The sequence below is a fragment of the Abramis brama genome, assembly GCF_963993115.1.
Source record: "Abramis brama genome assembly, chromosome: 2".
In the NCBI taxonomy this organism is placed as follows: domain Eukaryota; kingdom Metazoa; phylum Chordata; class Actinopteri; order Cypriniformes; family Leuciscidae; genus Abramis; species Abramis brama.
In genome coordinates this window covers 6,283,406-6,302,116 of record NC_139964.1, presented here as the reverse complement: position 1 = coordinate 6,302,116, position 18,711 = coordinate 6,283,406, and the positions used below count along the sequence as shown (strand labels likewise).

General features: G+C 37.1%; 2 protein-coding genes across 2 annotated transcripts in view; one reads left to right on the top strand and one right to left on the bottom strand.

The window, feature by feature from the left end:
- The window catches only part of LOC311077578 (B-cell receptor CD22-like), a gene marked incomplete at its 5' end in the record, with an annotated part of 296,388 nt that overhangs the window by 56,896 nt on the left and 220,781 nt on the right, over positions 1-18,711 (bottom strand). The window lies entirely within an intron of this gene.
- On the top strand, positions 1,666-12,647 carry LOC311077568 (protein NLRC3-like). Its single transcript, XM_084106097.1, has 8 exons — positions 1,666-1,769; positions 3,206-3,394; positions 5,584-5,706; positions 5,936-7,804; positions 8,006-8,179; positions 8,262-8,435; positions 11,096-11,142; positions 11,215-12,647. The coding sequence occupies exons 2-8, from the start codon at positions 3,243-3,245 to the stop codon at positions 11,739-11,741; spliced, it is 3,066 nt and encodes a 1,021-aa protein (XP_083962223.1). The 5' UTR covers positions 1,666-1,769; positions 3,206-3,242; the 3' UTR covers positions 11,742-12,647.

Sequence of the window (18,711 nt, the reverse complement as noted above, 5' to 3'; positions counted from 1 at the left end):
ACTAGTGTGATTTTAAAAACGAGGTATATTAGAGAGTATGTAATGATGCATCAGACTCAAGAGGATCCATTTGCAGCTTTTATTAACGGAGTCAAACAGGCAGGAGTCAACACCAGCAAACAGGACAATGGAGAAACGGCAGAGACAAACCAGATAACAGGCAATGGTCGGGGCAGGCGGTGAGAAGCAAGGTCCAGAGAACAACCCAAGTCGAGGTAGGCAGAGAACGATCAGAAACGGGGTACTCCAAGGTCAAGGTAATTAACAATCCACAAGTATAATAAACGCTCAGTAATGACAGCCAAGGCAAATCAAGACTTCGCACTGATGTGGTGCGTGGAAGTGGTTTATATGTGTGAGAATGAGATGCAGGTGTGTGTGGATGAGATGCAGGTGTGTGCGCAATAAGTCCCAGGTAAGAGGCTTATGGGAATTGGAGTTGGTAATGATTAATATTCCAGGGACGGATCCCTCCGGTGGTGAAGAGGAGGCGGTACGGGAACATCTTCTGTAACAGTTAAAGCAACTGCATGAACCGGCAATAGGGACGGGGGGGACATGACCCCTCCAGATTCATAGTGACCCGATCCGTCCCCCGCCCTCACTATCCCTACGAAAGGAGACAAAAATCGGTAAAACAGAGATTAATCAGTGTTTTCGCTATGTAGGTTACATTAGCCAAAGTAGTGTCCCGGCCCGCCGCTGCTTCAGAATCGGGTCGGGGCAGACGCAGGCTGACACATAATAATAATCTACACCGGTCACCATTACTTTGTACCCACATTCTGACTATACGCTGTTCTGTTGTCAATAAACACACGATGCCACCGACGTTTACGCTCTCCCTGTGTGTGTGTGTGTGTGTGTGTGCTACGACTCCTGAGTGAAGCCGGGGTCCTATGAGGAGCTGGTAGCTGCCTCAATCGTGCCTGTAGGAGCGGTAACCATAACGCATGAAGTGGCTAAGTGTAAACAGCCCCTATTTCTGAGCTGAGCCGGTGGTTTTCTGAACTGAAAAAAATCGACTGTATAAACGCCACATAAAGGCGATGAAGAGACAAAACTTCATGTCTCGTTTCAAAACAACAATCACCTCGTTTTTTCAAAAACCAAACAAATATTATTATTATTATTTGCACATAGGTTCTTTGCTTTTTTGTTCATAATGATAGACTTTGTATGCTGAGATAAGCAAATGTTTAAATAAAACATACTTTGCTGAAGACATGAAGTTTTGGTGGGTGATTGGCATACTAGTCAAATAACAGTCTGATCATGCATTGCTAGTGGTGATCAGGCTTTTGTTTACCTTTGTTCATTGTTGTTTATCCATGATTTCAAATAACAATCCCCCAATGGCTTTTTAATGCAAATCATTAGCCCAAATTACGCAAAGTTACTTGAGCACTAGTTAAAGCCCAAATTACACAAAATAACGAATTGAGTTTAAATAATTTCCTGACAACTTGGTCCCCCCCAGTTAAAAAATCCTATCTGCGCCCCTACACACACACACACACACACACACAGAGAGAGAGAGACAGGTATCAGAATACAGTCCTGTTGAATCTGCGATGACTCTTTGCGCCACTAGAGGGAGTGAGTTTGTTATTCATACGAGTGTGGAGTTACAAGTAAACAAGACACACCTTCACCAGGTAGAAACACACGGTAGAAACGAAAGTAAAAGAGACGGAAGAGAAGAGACGCCATTCCGAGGCTTTAAACCTGTTAACTCTGTGGATATTTAAACGGTCGCATATTGTGTGGTGAGTTCAGAAAGTACTTCATGTTACCATGTAGTGATATAACAATGTTCCGCCATTTAGGTTTATGTTCTTCTTTACATGGGATTTAAAACACAAACCATTATATTTCAACATTAGAATCTAACCAAAATGGCGGAAACGTTGACGACGTAAATTACTTCTGATATCCTGCGATTTAGCATATAGCCTACTAGGAATATTTTTATATAGTAGGCCTAATAATAATAGTTTGTTTTATATAATATTATATAATCATTAAAATTATATATATATATATATATATATAGGCTATATATAGAATATCCTATATTCAGATATTTTTTGATCAGGTAACAGCAAAATAAACATTTTGAATTTGAAGATATTTCTCCATCAGAATTTTTTTTTTTTTTACAAATGCATAATTGTGTGAATGATTAAATTAGAGGCAACATTAATAATATTATTATTGTATATATGTTCACATGTAGGCTAATGAACCAGTGAATGTTGTTTATGTTGCACAAATACAAGTAAATGAGGCATGCTTGTCATGACATAATCATGTCATGTCATGATATAATATATATATATATATATATATATATATATATATATATATATATATATATATATATATATATATATATATTCTGTGCAACAGAATCAACAATCACTGGTAAACTGGTAAATTCGACACATTCTGGATGCAGTATTCAGCACTGCTTTTGCCAGATCACTAGTATTAGACTGCTAAAAATATTAAATACAGATGTAAATTATGTTCTTAAAATAAATGTAAATTATTACATTTCAAACTGTACAGTCACTATTACACACACACACACACACACACACTCACACACACTGGTGTGATTAAATGTTAGTTTGTCTCTGCAGATTATTGTTTTGTCATGTGACCGTGTCTGTCTGAAATACACAATTAAGTTAAAGTTAAAAGTCTATTTGTTAATATTTGTTTAAGTAAAAGCAATTATGTTTATGATGGCCAAAATAATCTGTTATGAATGGACAGTGCCTTTCACAACGGTAAAAAGAAATTTGAAATCACAGCATTAATGTTTTTGTGACTGGGCATGTTCACCCAAAACCCTAATAATTAAAATTTTCTGTTGTTTACTTGGTGAAGAAGAGGATAGAAGTGTATTTGATTGAACAGAGTTGGAAACGCATGTTATGTTAAAGGTTCATTAAAGGGTTAAAGGGGCATTAAAAAGTTCCTTACAAGGTTTAAACCTATTGACATATTTAGAAAATAACAAATATTCCTAAAGAACCTTTAAATTACCATATTTTTTAGTTTAGAATGAGATATATTTGTTTGTGTTCATTATAATATGGAGAAAGTCGATGTTCTAAAAATAATTAAGATGTACTTTATTGCAACATCGTACTACAGAAAAGTATTTAAAAATAACTGTGTTTCTTCACAAAAGGTCTGACTTTGAGAAATGAGAGCAGGAGAAAACTAATATGAGTTTCCATACTAAAAGACAAGATGAGGACACTGCCTCTGAAATGAGTTCTCCATCTCCTGGATCCAGCTGTGAGTCTGTGAAGAGTGATCAATCCATGAGGAATCTTCCGTCTGGATCCAGTGATGCAACAATGACCTCTGACCCCAGGTGAGACACTGGCCATTTCAGCTTTAACAGATGCTTTTATGCAAAGTGATTTACAGTGTATTCCAGAAGCCTGCAGTGGGTGAGTGCTAATAAAGGCTACAGTTGCTTTAACGCCCAGAGAGTGCGATGATGGAGGATAAACTTGTGGTGCTCTCGCGGGTTACCAGGAGCTTAACGACTTCACGAACCGTAACTACCACAATGTTAACAGAAAGTAAAAAAAGTAAATAAAAGGCTGATTTGACATTTACTTGACTGACAGGACAGCTGTTTCGGTGGTTGCCTAGCAACATAAAAAACACAGCGCACTGCTCGTTCTGTGTGATCGGGGCAGTGCTGTGCGCCTCGCGTTTTCAAACCTGAAAAACGCTTTTGGTGTGACTGGGGCCTAAAGCAGTCTTTTAGTGCCGCTTTCAGAGCGGTCACGTCCGTAACGGAGAACTGTCTCATCCGTAACATTGCTTTTTCCCCATAAATGCGAACGCGAAAAATAAAATAAAATGAATATTATATGTTCTGTGGAGAGACAAACTTTCTTCATCCGGTGTGTAGTATTACTTTTGGTTTGCGCAGTGTAATTCACAGAATTGATTGCTCTGCTACCAGACTCTGTCATGTACCGTGGAGCTTGTGACTATCGGGCAAGCGCGCAGCTGAGAAGGCAGTGTGAGTGTCGCTTTCAAATCTGTCCCTGGGAAAAGTAACGATGTGCCAAATTGAAAAAGCAACTATGTTTAATTACCAAATTTTCAGTAGTTGCGCGTTACACTACTTGTACCCGAAAAAAAGTAGTTACGTTACTGTAACGCGTTACACAAAAGGAAAGTTTCCTGCTCGTGCTCATCCATTTAATGGCTGTGAATAGCGACCAGCATTATGTTTTTCATCTGTATCACAGAATAATCCCATGCGATATGTGCCATAGGCTAAATTAAGTGTTCTGGTTTAGGCTACGATATGAAATTTTATGTATTATTTAACAAAAATCCTGACCTTGCCTGATGGTCTGTGCTTGACTACATGAGACAGCACCGCAGTTCACTCCGACTCGCCCAGAAAAGCACACAATTTGTGAGAAATCAAGATTAACAAAAATACAACATAAAATATAGGCCTTATCCATATCTTCTTCTCTGAGGTGAATACCTGCTGTGTTTGTAGTTTTCGCGCTCACATCTGTCAACTGTCATTCTGATATTTAGCCTAACTCAGTGAAGAAAGTTCCTTGACTTTTGGGGGATTTTTTAGGCATTGTATTCGTATTTACTTAACGAATGAATGAAATAATGAATGAATCACTTGGCCTAGCCTACTACAGAATGCTATGGAGAAAGCATTCATTTGTTGACTTCATTTGTTGACTCCTTTCTTGTTACACGGCAAGGTTGGTGACTTGATCATTACACCAAAACAGGAAGTAAAGTATCTGGGATGTGTATTAGATAATAAATTGGCAGGAGAAAATATGGCTGTTTTAGTTCGTTAAAAAATATGTAATGGGATAACATTTTTAGCAAGACAGGCGGCTTTACTAAATACTTAAACTTTAAAAATGTTAGCTGGAACATTAGTGCAGGCACACTATGATTATGCTGCAACATTTTGGTTTAGTGGTGGTACGAAACGAACAAAAAATAAATTGCAAACTGCTCAAAATAAGCTATGCAGGGTATTATTGAAAGCACATCCACAGTTGCATCTAAATGGTGAATAATTTACCTTGTTGTGTAAAGCAGATAAAAGTTGAAAGTGATTTTAGAAAGGAAGTTAAAAAAAAAATTTTTTTTATCATTCATTTTAGTGCTGTAGTGTGAGATGCTGAACTTGATGGTGATTTCTCTCCATATATGATCTGTTCTGTTCTGTCATTTTGTAAACATAGAGGACCACAATGGAAATAAGCCTTTGGCTTTTCTGTGTATTTTATCCTCGACAGTTTATGAAATGATGTATGATCCCTCTGTGTACAAATTTCAATATTGTCTAATAAATCAATAAATCAAAATACTTCATCTCTTTCATCTCTCATGTTACTCTATTGGATTAACTTTTGTATTGCTTTATTGTAAATGGATTAAGATGAAAAGTATCTGCTAAATTAATAAATACGTGTAAATATATTGATAATTCTAGTTATACGGCATAGCTAGTGCTCCGAAATTCCATTTTGTTTGTTTGTCATTTGTCAGTATCAGCAGGAGGAAGAGACTGAGATCAGAGTCTCCAGAACCCAGCGGTGTGTCTCTGAAGAGTAACAGATCCATGACGCAACCCATACATTTCAGTGATGGACCAGTGACCTCTGATACTCCGTTAGTATGAACCTTTACTTGCTGATTTATTGTAGTGCATCTAAGATGAAAAATTATTTTAATGAAAAAACTCTGTAAAAAAAGAAATAAGAAAAAGAAAGAAATACCATGAAAAAAAAATTTAGTATGCAACATCATAAAATCATATATAGTAACCAATTTATTTCTGATGTTATTTAATGGTCATTCTAATGACTGCAATTGCTGTTCTTTACTTTTTTAATTACAGCAGGGCAGAGACACAAGAGCTGATCAGATCTGTGCCATTCTCTACATCCCACTGTCAGGACAAAACTGAAGCAGTCCTGCAGACACACACACTGGAGACTGTAGACCTGCAAAGACTCAAAGACCAGCACAAAACCAGCATGAAGAACAAGTATGAGAGATTATTTGAGGGAATCAAACTCCAAGAGAATGAAACCCTCCTGAACAGGATCTACACACAGCTCTACATCATAGAGGGAGAGAGTAAAGGAGTGAATGAAGAACATGAGGTTTTACAGATGGAGAAAACGGCCAGAACACAACACTCACAAGACACTCCAATCTACTGCAATGACATCTTTAAAGCCCCACCTGTACTAGGATGTGAGGAGAAAGAGCAAATCAAGACTGTTCTTACTAAAGGCATCGCTGGAATCGGTAAAACCGTCTCTGTGCAGAAGTTCATTCTGGACTGGGCTGAGGGAAAAGCCAATCAGGATGTAGATTTCATGTTTGTGCTTCCATTTCGAGAGCTGAACTTGATCCGAGATCATCAGTACAGTCTCCACAGACTTCTGCTGGACTTTCATCCTGAACTTCAAGATCTGGACTCAAAGATTTATGAGGAATGTAAAGTTGTGTTGATCTTGGATGGTCTGGATGAAAGCAGAATCACACTGATGTTTTCAGACACTCAGAAAGTTTCTGATGTAACTGAGACTTCATCAGTGGGTGAGTTGATGTCAAACCTCATGAAAGGAGAGCTGCTTCCCTCTGCTCTCATCTGGATCACCTCCAGACCAGCAGCAGCCAATCAGATCCCCTCCAAATACATCAACCGTCTGACTGAGATTCAGGGATTTAATGAGTCTCAGAAGGAGGAATATTTCAGGAAGAGAATCAGTGACGAGCATCAAGCCAGCAGAATCATCTCACACATCAGAAGAGCAAGAAGCCTCCACATCATGTGCCACATACCCGTCTTCTGCTGTATCTCATCCACTGTGCTTCAGAAGCTCCTGAAAGAAGATCTGAGTGCAGAAATCCCTCAAACTCTGACTGAAATGTACATCCACTTCCTGCTGATTCAGATCAACATGAGGAATCAGAAGTATGAAGAGAGCGATCCAGAGAAACTCCTGCAGTCCAACAGAGAAGTGATTGTGAAACTTGCTGAACTGGCTTTCAAACAGCTGATGAAGGGCAATGTAATGTTCTATGAGGAGGACCTGATTGACAGCGGCATAGACATCACTGATGCCTCAGTGTATTATGGGATTTGCACTGAGATCTTTAAGGAGGAATCTGTGATTCATCAGAGGAAAGTCTACAGCTTCATTCATCTGAGCGTCCAGGAGTTTCTCGCTGCTCTCTATGTGTATTACTACCACGTAAGCAACACTGCTGACGCATGTTTAGATTCACTGCATAATTTACAGAAAAGAGCAATAGATAAAGCCCTTGAGAGTGAGAATGGACACCTGGATCTGTTCCTGCGGTTCCTGCTGGGCGTCTCACTGGAGTCCAATCAGAGACTCTTACAGGATCTACTGACACACACAGAGAACAGCTCAGAGAGCATCAGGAGAACCACACAGTACATTAAAGAGAAGATCAAAGATGGACATGGACTCTCCACTGAAAGATCCATCAATCTGTTCCTCTGTCTGCTGGAAGTGAAAGATCAGACTCTGTCCAGAGAGATTCAGGAGTTTGTGAAATCAGACAAACACTCAGAGAAGAAGCTCTCTCCTGCTCACTGCTCAACAATCGCCTACATGCTTCAGATGTCAGAGGAGGTGCTGGATGAGCTGGACCTCAAGAAATACAACACATCAGATGAGGGTAGAAGAAGACTAATACCAGCTGTGATCAACTGCAGAAAAGCTCTGTGAGTGTTTAATCATGTCTTCTTTCTAAATGAACTTGCATTTTCTGTTGTTGTTGTTGTTCACAGTAATTTATCCTGATTTTGTTTTGCTGATTGTTATTCTTAATGTCTGACTTGTTTTATAAGAATGAAGCAGATATTTTTGAAATGGCATTTGTGGAATGAAGTTAAAAAAATTTACTTCCATCTGCTCTTTTTCAGTCTTGCTGGCTGTAATCTCATTGCCCAGGATTGTGAATATTTGTCATCTGCTCTAACATCCTCAAACTCTGTCCTGAGAGAGCTGGATCTGAGTAACAATGACCTGCAGGATTTAAGAGTGAAGCTGCTCTCTGATGGACTAATGAATCCACACTGTCAGCTGGAGATACTGAGGTTTGAGTTGATTTATGATTATTTAAGATTTAGTATTCCATACTTTAAATAATGTTTTGTGTGTGTGTGTGTGTGTGTTTAGGTTATCTGGCTGTATGGTGACAGAGGAAGGCTGTGGTTATGTGTCTTCAGCTCTGAGTTCAAACCCCTCACACCTGAGAGAGCTGGATCTGAGCTACAATCACCCGGGAGAATCAGGAGTCCAGCTGCTCAGCGACAAACTAAAGGATACAAACTGCTCACTGCAGATTCTCAAGTATGTGGGGCATTTTTATTTTTTTGTAATAAATACCGGCGGCCAATAATTAGAATCCCCCCAAATAAAACTGATCTAAATCAAACCAAAACCCTAATCTTGCACCACTTCTATGATTCTTCTTCCATGAATGTGTTAACTGGCACGCGGCATGTATCTACCAACAACTGACGTTATGCACTCATAGCAAAATCTGTGAGGCCAACGACATCCAGCTGGATAGTGAGAATGGGGCTAAAAATAGCTGGAGCATGGCTGTAGCCAGCTATGAAGTCACCGATGTAATTGCCTAATATAGTATTAACACTAAGGTATTGCACAGCACTAAGATCATCTCATCTGAGCTGTCCCATCTGAGCTGCCTCATTGGTCTGTCACTGCTCGTCAGTGTCAAAATATTTGAGATGACCAATCAAATCAAAGTAGACAGGCTTTATGTTCACTGAAGCCTTTGAGCATGAATTTCAGCATGACTGGACGGCCCCTTCAGTTAATGATCATAAAGTGTGAGATAAGATGTAAGTAGCTAAACTAAATGAAACATATTTATATTTGATAGGAATATGATCAATATGAAGAATAATATTTCAGAGGAATCAAAATTTTCTCATGGGTGCTTCTTCAAAACTTAAAATAAATCATTCCATTTTTACGCTGATGACACCCAATGTTATCTGCCCATAAAGCAAAATTTGGATGGTTTGGATATTCATAAGGCCTGTGTGTCGGATGTAAAGGCCTGGTTGTATCTACATTTTCTGAATTATAATGGACCTTCAGATCTTTTAATACTCCCAAACTAAACCTTGGTGGGCTGTCTTCTTGTGTGAAGCCATGGGTGAAAAATCTGGACTTTGTGTTTGATGAATCTCTGAAATTAGATAGGCAGATGAATTCAGTGGTGAAATCATGCTTTATTCAGCTCCGACTTTTATCGATAATAAAGACATTCCTTTCTTTTAAAATTTTTGAAAAAGTAATTCTGTGTTTGACTAGTTTCTGCTGCAGATTAAAATTTTCAGAAAACATTTTTTTTTTTATTCTGCTCTGCTGGATAGTATGATGTAGTGTCACAAGATTGTTATAACTAACAGCACATTAATAAATTAAATACGCACCATCCATATACTCATAAACTTGATCAGATCAGCACTTGCTGATTATGACATCATCACTAAACATCTGATCATATTTTCACTCGCCATAACAAATGTATTTGATTTAAATACAGTTAAAGCAGCCAGAGAAACACTAAAAGAAGAGTAAAGGGTCAAGAGCTCAAATAAAGGAGCCATTAATCACGATTCTGGTGAGTTCAAATAAAACATCCAATGAAACATCAACATCTAAACCTCTGTTAATTCTCAATAAGAGCTTGTCTATGTAGATTCATGATGTCTAAACCATCCAAATGTTCAAACAAACTCTTTATTAAACGTCACTGGACTCCATAAACACAAGTTAACAATACGTTTCAGTGTTTGTCCAAACTCTCAGTTGTAAAAACACAGGAAGTGACTCTGGCAAATACACACCGACTACAGTCACATGTGACACATATCTGACACAAGTTGTGTAACTATAACACATTAGTGTGTAAAAGGTTTCAACACACTTCTGTGTAAGAGGAATAACACATTAGTTGTGTTAAAGGTAACACAAAATGTGTAGTCCTTATAAACACAGAGATGTGTTAAGAATCGACACAGGTTGTGTGTTAAATTTGACACAACATGTGTTGTCCCTGAACACACACACTACATGTGTTAAAATCTACACAACATGTGTTGTCCCTGAGCACACACACTACATGTGTTAAAACTGACACAACATGTGCTGTTCCTGAGCACACACACTACATGTGTTAAAACTGACACAACATGTGTTGTCCTTGAGCACACACACTACATGTGTTAAAATCTACACAACATGTGTTCTCCCTGAGCACACACACTACATTGTGTTGTTTTCAACACATCATTTTATAAGAGCGCGCCGACACTCACCATCACTGTGAATGGTATGCAGTGTTTGCTATGCTCTCAAACTAACAGGCCAGTGGAAATACAAGTTATTTATATACAATATTTTGTCAGTTGCTTCATTTTAATCTAATTCAAAGTGCAAACTCGGTGAACTGTTATCTCTTCATGAACTTTTGTCAAAAGCAGCATTATCAATTAGGGGTTGAAGTGTGAATAACTGAATAATGTCCAGTACAGTGAGTCTGTCCAGTCATTGAGCTTGAAACATTGTCTTGTACTTTGTGTGCACATGCATTCTGTCCTCGACTATTGATTAAACGGTTAATATTTTTGCATCTGGCCCTTTCGCTTTATTTTTTAAAATGACACAATTTGTGTGTTAGAATGACTTACACACACATTTATTGTGTTAAATTTGACACAACATGTGTTGTCCCTGAGCACACTCACTACATGTGTTAAAACGTGTCATTTTTAACACACCTCTTGTGTTGAGTGTGTTGAAGCACTCTGGCACAGCATTCTCTACTGTTATTTTATTGTTTTATTTTTTTACTACTGTGCTTTTTGTGTTTGTGTTTAATGGTGCTGTATAAAAAATTGCCATCTTTGCTGCTTCTACACTTTTGATGATCAAACATTAATAAAATGTGCTGTCCATTTGTCTCTTTCTAGTGTGGATCATGGAGGCAATTTCAGAATCACTCCAGGACTGAGAAAATGTAGGTGTTTTTCTCTTTCACACACAGAGTCTGAAATTGTCCTTCACTTTTAATCTCTCTTGTTGTCCTCAGATGCCTGTGATCTCACACTGGATCCAAACACAGCAAACACTCAACTCATTCTGTCTGAGGACAACAGAAAGGCAACATGTGTGAAAGAGCAGCAGCCGTATCCTGATCATCCAGAGAGATTTGAGCACAACGAACAGGTTCTGTGTGGAGAGAGTCTGACTGGACGCTGTTACTGGGAGGCTGAATGGAGCGGATATAAGGCAGATATAGCAGTGACGTATGAAGGAATCAACAGGAAAGAACAGAATCACAGTTGGTTTGGATGCAATGACAAATCCTGGAGTCTCTTCTGTACTGTTAATGTATTCACTGTCTGGCACAATAATGTGAACAATACCATACCTGCCCCATCACCCTTGTCTAAAAGAGTAGGAGTGTATGTGGACGTGTCGGCCGGCACTCTGTCCTTCTACAGTGTCTCTGACACACACACACTCACACACTTACACACATTCAACACCACATTCACTGAACCCCTCTATGCTGGATTTAGGGTTCATGACTCAGTGTCTCTGTGTCGGATTTAACAATCTGCTGTGAGAAACACCTGAGACATCACATCTGACTTCAGCAGCGCAGGGATCCAGGCATCCATTTACGAGTGCTGCAATATTTCATGTACTACTCAAAATAATGTGAGGCAGCTTTTATCACCAACTATATTAGTTCATGAAACTTGTCTTTTTTAAACTACAGTTAAGTTGGCTACAAGGAAGGAAAACTCCATAATAAGTGTGACAGATATATATTTACAATGTGAATTAATGTATTTCACTAATGATCCTTCCTGTCAATTTTTATTTATTTACCTTACACTAATTTGTTTAAGAAAACGGTTTCATTTGGTTTTGAACATCATGAGTGTTCATTTGAAAAGGGAGTGTTATGATGTATTTGTAGTGACGTCATGACGTCATTAGCGTTCGGATCACACTGCGTCCTCAGACTGCTTTGATACCCAACCAACTCACAAATTGCCTCTTTTGTTGATCTCTCTGACCTGTGTGTATTTTGCAAAGTTGAGGAAGAAACTTTGCTTCATTTATTCTACCACTGTAATCAGGTTAAGCCTCTTTGGGAGAGATTTGGTTGTTATCTTTCTCACTTTATCAAATGTGATTTAAACTTTTCATTGAAGGATATATTCCTCTATTTTTCTGGGAGTGACTATGCTATTGATAATGTTGTTAATTTCTTTGTGTTGCATTGTAAATTTTTTATTCACAAAAACAAATTTCTCAAGACTTTGCCTAGATTTGATTGTTGTAGTTAGAGGTAGTCTTTCAATATAAGCCTATAAAGTTCTGAAAGTTTAAGTACATCATATTTTAAGCACTTTAATCCAGTCATTTCAGGTCCCTGTGACTCTTGACTGAGAAAACCACAAATGTGTAACAAAGCAAAATAAATCCAATAACATTTCATGAAAACTCCTTGTGTGTTCAGATGTGTTTTATTCAATGTTTAAATTATTTGCTTACATCAAGTATTGGAAGGACTTCTGCCTTTTCTGTGAGTACGACTTGTTCATTCCTGTAAAACTGCTTAGTTTATCAACATAAGTGAATTTTCCCTCCCTGTTCTTTTCAGAACGTGTGATCCTGAATCCAGGTAAATTATCAAGTACACTCTACAGATCTTTTTTTAAGTTGCTAGAACTGTGTGTGTGTGTGTGTGTGTGTGTGTGTGTGTGTGCATACAGAGCATGTCACTCATCAGTGTGTTTGTAGTTTGTTCATGTGAGCTGCATGTTCTCATTCTCATATGAATGATTGTTCAGAGTAATGTAATTATATATTGTCTCCTGCAGGGGGAACTGGAGGCTTCAGTCAATAATTTCTTAATAATTAGTAAATAAAACAAAATAAAGTCTAGAACAAATCATAACTATCAATTAATTATCCCTTCATCAGACCGAGCAGAGATTGAGGAATTAGAAAAATATATTTTCTTTATTTCTCACATGTGTATGGGATCATTCTGTGATTTTTTTTTTAAGCTTGATGATGGTCTCTGTTATTCACTGACATTATATGCACACGTGCAAGCAGTATATTTACTTGAAAAATTATACTTTTGTTGTTCCAAAAAGAAAGAAGGGCTTACGACATTAGAGCAACACCAGGGTGAGTAAATGATCTAACCCTTTCACTCTAAAACAGCCCTTTAAAGGTGCTCACTTTACTCACTATAGCCCTATTCGCACTGGATTAGTATTATATGGGGACCTTGTGATTTAGAAATCCCCACCCACCCCCACATCTGAATTTCGTGTGTCGCATTCGCACGGGATAAATGAAGCCTGCACTCTTAGAAGAAAAGGTTCTATATAGAACCTTAAAAGGTTCTATCAGGCGCTACGTATTTGGAACCCCTAAAAGGTTCTATATAGAACCCTTTTTAAGGGTTCAATCAAAAGAACCCTTTAGGGTTCTTTGTAACCAGGAAAAAGGTTCTATATGGAACCTTTTAGGGGTTCATTCATTATCATTTGTTTTGTCCTTTCCGGATTAAATATTTAATATTATTGACAAACATCAAGACCCTAAAATGTAAAAATGTAATTCACATAAAAAAGTCACCCATGAATACTGAAAAAAAGCACACCCAAAGTGCATAGAACTAGTAATTTATTTATATTAACAAAAATAATTACTATTACTGAAAGAATGCTATACTGTAATTTCAAGTATTCAAGGCTTTAAATGTACAAATCAACATTAAAACATCAACCATTTAAAAAATATCTCATAAATAATGAAAATAGAGTTTCACCTAGGCTACATCTACATATTACAAAATAAGTCCATAAAATGTACAAAATTACATTAATCTATCACTAATAAATAATGCAAATATACAGATTCATCTAAATTCCCATCAGTGTTAGAACAACATCAAGTTCCTCAAAACTACAAATCCATATTAATATAACTCACAATGGAAATATACAGATATAGAAGTACTTCAAATCTACAAATTCATATTAATATCACTCATAAAGAATGTGAATACATAGATTAAAATTCAGATCAGCATTTCAGAACATCAAGTACTTCAAATCTCAAATTTTACATTAATATCACTCATAAAGAATTGTAATTACAGATTCAAATTCAGATCAGCATTTCAGAATAACATCAATCGCCTCATATTTACAAATTTACATTAGCACTATTCATGACATATTAAAGTATTATGATAATTGATTATACATTTTGAGCACTGGGACAGACAGTTTTTTTTTTTTTTTTTTTTTGGCTGCTGGGGAGTTTAAACAGGTAGTGCTCAACAAAATTCATTGTGTGAGTGATGTGCTTGGGGTATTCCACACTGAATACAAAAGAGCAAAGAGGCACTCCATTGCCTCCATCACTGGTTGATGGTTTGGAGCCATTTGCAGACATCTTCTAATCTTGAAAAGGAAAACAGAAAGTTACTATTAATTTCACATCATGTAAATGTCACTACTTTATTAACCTCTTAGTCTACCATGAAAAAAAGTAAAGTTGTATTCTGTAAATGTAAATATTAAAGTAAATATTAGTGGAATTTCTAAATAATTTATTGATTATTGATTGATTGATTTGAACAGGCAATTTAAACATGTTGCTGAGGGAAAAAGGCTCCAGCCTCCCCACAACCCTAAAGAGGAAAAGTGATTTAGGGAATTAATGGATGAAGGGAGATAAGAACATGTGAATAGACCCTAATTGTACAGTCTACAAGCAAGTGCATTCCAAGTAAAGATACAGTGTCAATTTAATACACTTGTTATCAAGGCTGATTAATTGTAGTTAAAGGGATAGTTCCAAACAGTTAACTGGAACCATTGACTTTCATAGTATTTTTTTTTTTTCCTACTATGGAAGTCAATGGTTCCAGTTAACTGTTTGGTTACTGACATTCTTCAAAATATCGTCCCTTGTGTTCAGCAGAAGAAAGAAATTCATACAGGTTTGAAACAACTTGAGGGTGAGTAAAGGATGACAGAATTTTCATTTTAAAGTGAACTATCCCTTTAAGCTGTGCGTGCTTAAGAAACAGCCGAACCCTGGCCTGTTTCCAGTTCCTTAGACACCACTTGACTTGAACATAAAATAATCATTCATAAAGTTTGAAAAGGTTGAAGTGAATCACAAGAGTGTTCACATTGGGCTGTTTACAATTATCTAGCATCATAAAAGCATTCTGAACCGAAGTGCGAGTGCATTAACCACTAGCTGCAGGCCAGGGGTGGTTCTAGGATTTCACCTTTAGGGGGGTCGATCAGTAAACAAGAGAGAATGATAAACTTTACTGAAGAAGCAGCACTGGCCTGATCGTTCAGATAGCTGATTATAGTTTTAGGGGGGCTGAGACGAAAAATATGGGGGTTGAAGCCCACCTAAAAATGTCTAGAACCGCCCCTAAGCTGAACGCACAAGCGCTCTGTTCTGTTCTGTAGGGCTGTTCTTCGTGACCATTTGAGTGTGCGGTCAAAAACTAGCTTAGAGCACTAACGTTATCTGCAGTTAAAAACTAACTTAAGCTTAGGATCAGAAAACACAAAATGTAACAGTTTGCAACAAGCACAACACAACTTACCGATGTAAGGCAACTTGTGACACTGTCGCGGTTCAGACTCTTTCGTGTTTTAGTGTAAATCCGCTGTAGAAACATTGACAACTTCATTACTAATGGGTTTAAAGCTTCTAACAAGTAAATTACTTAAAAAAAATCGATGTATTTCTCTGACTTACCACAACAATATTTCCGTCGGACCATCCATTTAAATCAGCAGACGGGGATCAGTCCCTTCTCGATCGTTGGAATTCAAAAATGTGACGTGCGCTGCACTGCACTCGCGAGACAGCGCTGCGTGAATATGCTCGAGCAAATGCAAACAAATTGTTTACTTTGTAAAATTAATGAAAATAATGAGTTTATTACTTCTTTTTGTTTATGTTTGCTGTTCAACAGATAAAAAAATTAAATCCATAATGCAAAATTGTTTAGTGGTACAATAATTTCACATTAATGACAAAGAATGAAATGAAAGAGCAGCAAACAAGACTAAGTAAGACAAGACGTAAGCCTATTCCGCTATAAATGGCTTAGAATGAGCCCTTATGTTTGTTTTTGTACTGAGTAATTTCTTGTTATGATGATAATAATGATGATGATTATGATGATGACGATAAGGTCAATATAGGGGTGTGCGATATAGCTAAATCGTCTGCGATAATATCGTATTTTTTGTTTTAACGATGTGCGCTTTAACATTATCAAGTATATTTCAAAAACTAAACAAATCGTGCCTACAGAGTGCACGCATCTAGGCTAATGTAAAGTTACATGATGAAGTCTAGCTATACTAGTGCGCGTGTGCATTTTGAGTGCGTTCTTTCACTGCATTATTCAGTGTATTCAAATGCATTTATGAATGCATGCGAATGATCACAAAATTCAAGATATGGGTGTTAGAAAATGTATATATTTATATCATTTTATGTAGTTAATCAATATCACACGAAGAGTGCCATTTCAGTTTTTCTCCTCCAAAAATGATGATTAAAATGTGATATTAAGTTACTACAACAGATAAACAACAATTTAATTACAACTACAAAATGTTGCAGAGTAATGTAATATATGAATGAATAATAGCCTAAAGAACCTTTGTGCCAAAAGGGTTCTTTCTTGTCATTATAGAACCTTTTTAGCATAAAAGGTTCTTTGGAGTTGAGTAAAGAACCCTATGGTTCTATATAGAACCCCAATGAACCCTTTTTTCTAAGAGTGTGTGATTTTACTTGAATTTACTGACTCCCATATTTGATGTCAATAGGCTATTGTTTGGAAATGTCTTGTCGTGCTGTATGATATAACATAAACAGAATAATGTTCCTTACCGCATGCTGCTATACATGACATCCATCTCCATCTAATCATTATTTTTGTTTTTGCTCTTCTGATGGTTTCCAGCTTTCTCTTTCTGCAAATTGTATAGTTTTATGGTGTAGGCTATAGCGATATGACCCAGCACCCAAAATACTATCAAACGCAGCCTCCATTCTTCACAAAAGATGGATAAAAAACGCACAGGAAACAAAAACCTTGAAAAATGATAAAAGACCCCGCCAAATCACAGAGATGCCGATTCGCACGGGACTAATACGTCAAAATATGGTCGGTCATTTGCGGAGGAATTTTTACTTTACAAATCACAGACATGGCCGATTCACACGGGATTAATATCACAGACAACCTCCGCAATTATTACAAATTACTAGAGGTCACCAGGTAATACTTATCCCGTGTGAATAGGGCTTTTGTCCTCATGCAGAAGGTTTAAAACTCAAACTGATCCTCAGAAAGCTGTACAAGTATACTCACACACACACACACGCACACACACACACACACACACACACACACACAGAATTTGTAGGGGATCTGATTGGCTGCTGCTGGTCTGGAGGTGATCCAGATGTGAGCAGAGGTGCAGAGCTCTCCTTTAATGAGGTTTGACATCAACACACCCACTGATGAAGTCTCAGTCCCATCAGAAACTTTCTGAGCATCTTTATTACACCGGAGAGCCACTAATACAGACACAAAATACCAGCCCAGTAGCAGAAAAAAAGTTATTAAAGATCAGAAATCATTACTCCATCACTACTGTTGATCAAATACAATTTATTTTGATTTGAATACTACAGATATTTTATAATCAGAAAAGCAAAGCCTTCCAAGACAGCAAGCAAACTACTTTGTGATGCTGAAAACTATATCACCTGATCATCTTTGTTTCTGTCTTTCTTTGCAACAACTTGTACGTTTAAGTAAACACTGTTACAAAGACCACAAACTCACATAAAAAGCCAAGAGTCAAACTGCCCAACTAAAGGAAACACTGATCACCATAATGGTAACCATATATTTTCAATAAAACATCAACATCTGTTAATTGTCAAAAAAATAAAAAATTCTGTAGACGTCTGCCAGAAATAAAGTCAGTCTGGTTAGTAATAAGTGAAGCGGGTAATGCTGTTTGTGGAGTTGCTTAATCCTCCTCTGCTGAGATCTTCACAGATTTAATGTATTTTATTTGTAGTTGATTTCAGGCTGTCTTTAAAGTCAGTTGTAGTTCTGTTTAATTTTCTGAGAGTGCAAGCATGATGTTGAACCAATGCGGTTAACATTGACACATTAACATTGATTTAACATAGTTTCAATGGTTGCTTGCTATATGTGTTTTTTCATAAATTACTCTCGTTTGCACAGAAACTCACACACTCCGAATATATAGAAATAATGATCCATCAGTTATCTATATTTATCAGTCCCTAAACAAACCATTCACAGCATAACATGCTAAATGAGTAAATGTAAATAACATAATCATTCATCATCCTCTACCATTAATGATTGGTGTTTAATTTCAACATCTAACACCGAATTTTGAAAATAATTATAACAAATAAAAACAAAAACATTAAAATGTAACTGCTC

Excerpts from the sequence above, each read along its gene's own strand:
- LOC311077568 (XM_084106097.1), top strand. The coding sequence starts at position 3,243 with ATGAGTTTCCATACTAAAAGACAAGATGAGGACACTGCCTCTGAAATG. Across the intron at positions 3,395-5,583 it reads ACAATGACCTCTGACCCCAG|TATCAGCAGGAGGAAGAGAC; the intron begins GTGAGACACTGG and ends GTCATTTGTCAG. Across the intron at positions 8,436-11,095 it reads TGCTCACTGCAGATTCTCAA|TGTGGATCATGGAGGCAATT; the intron begins GTATGTGGGGCA and ends GTCTCTTTCTAG.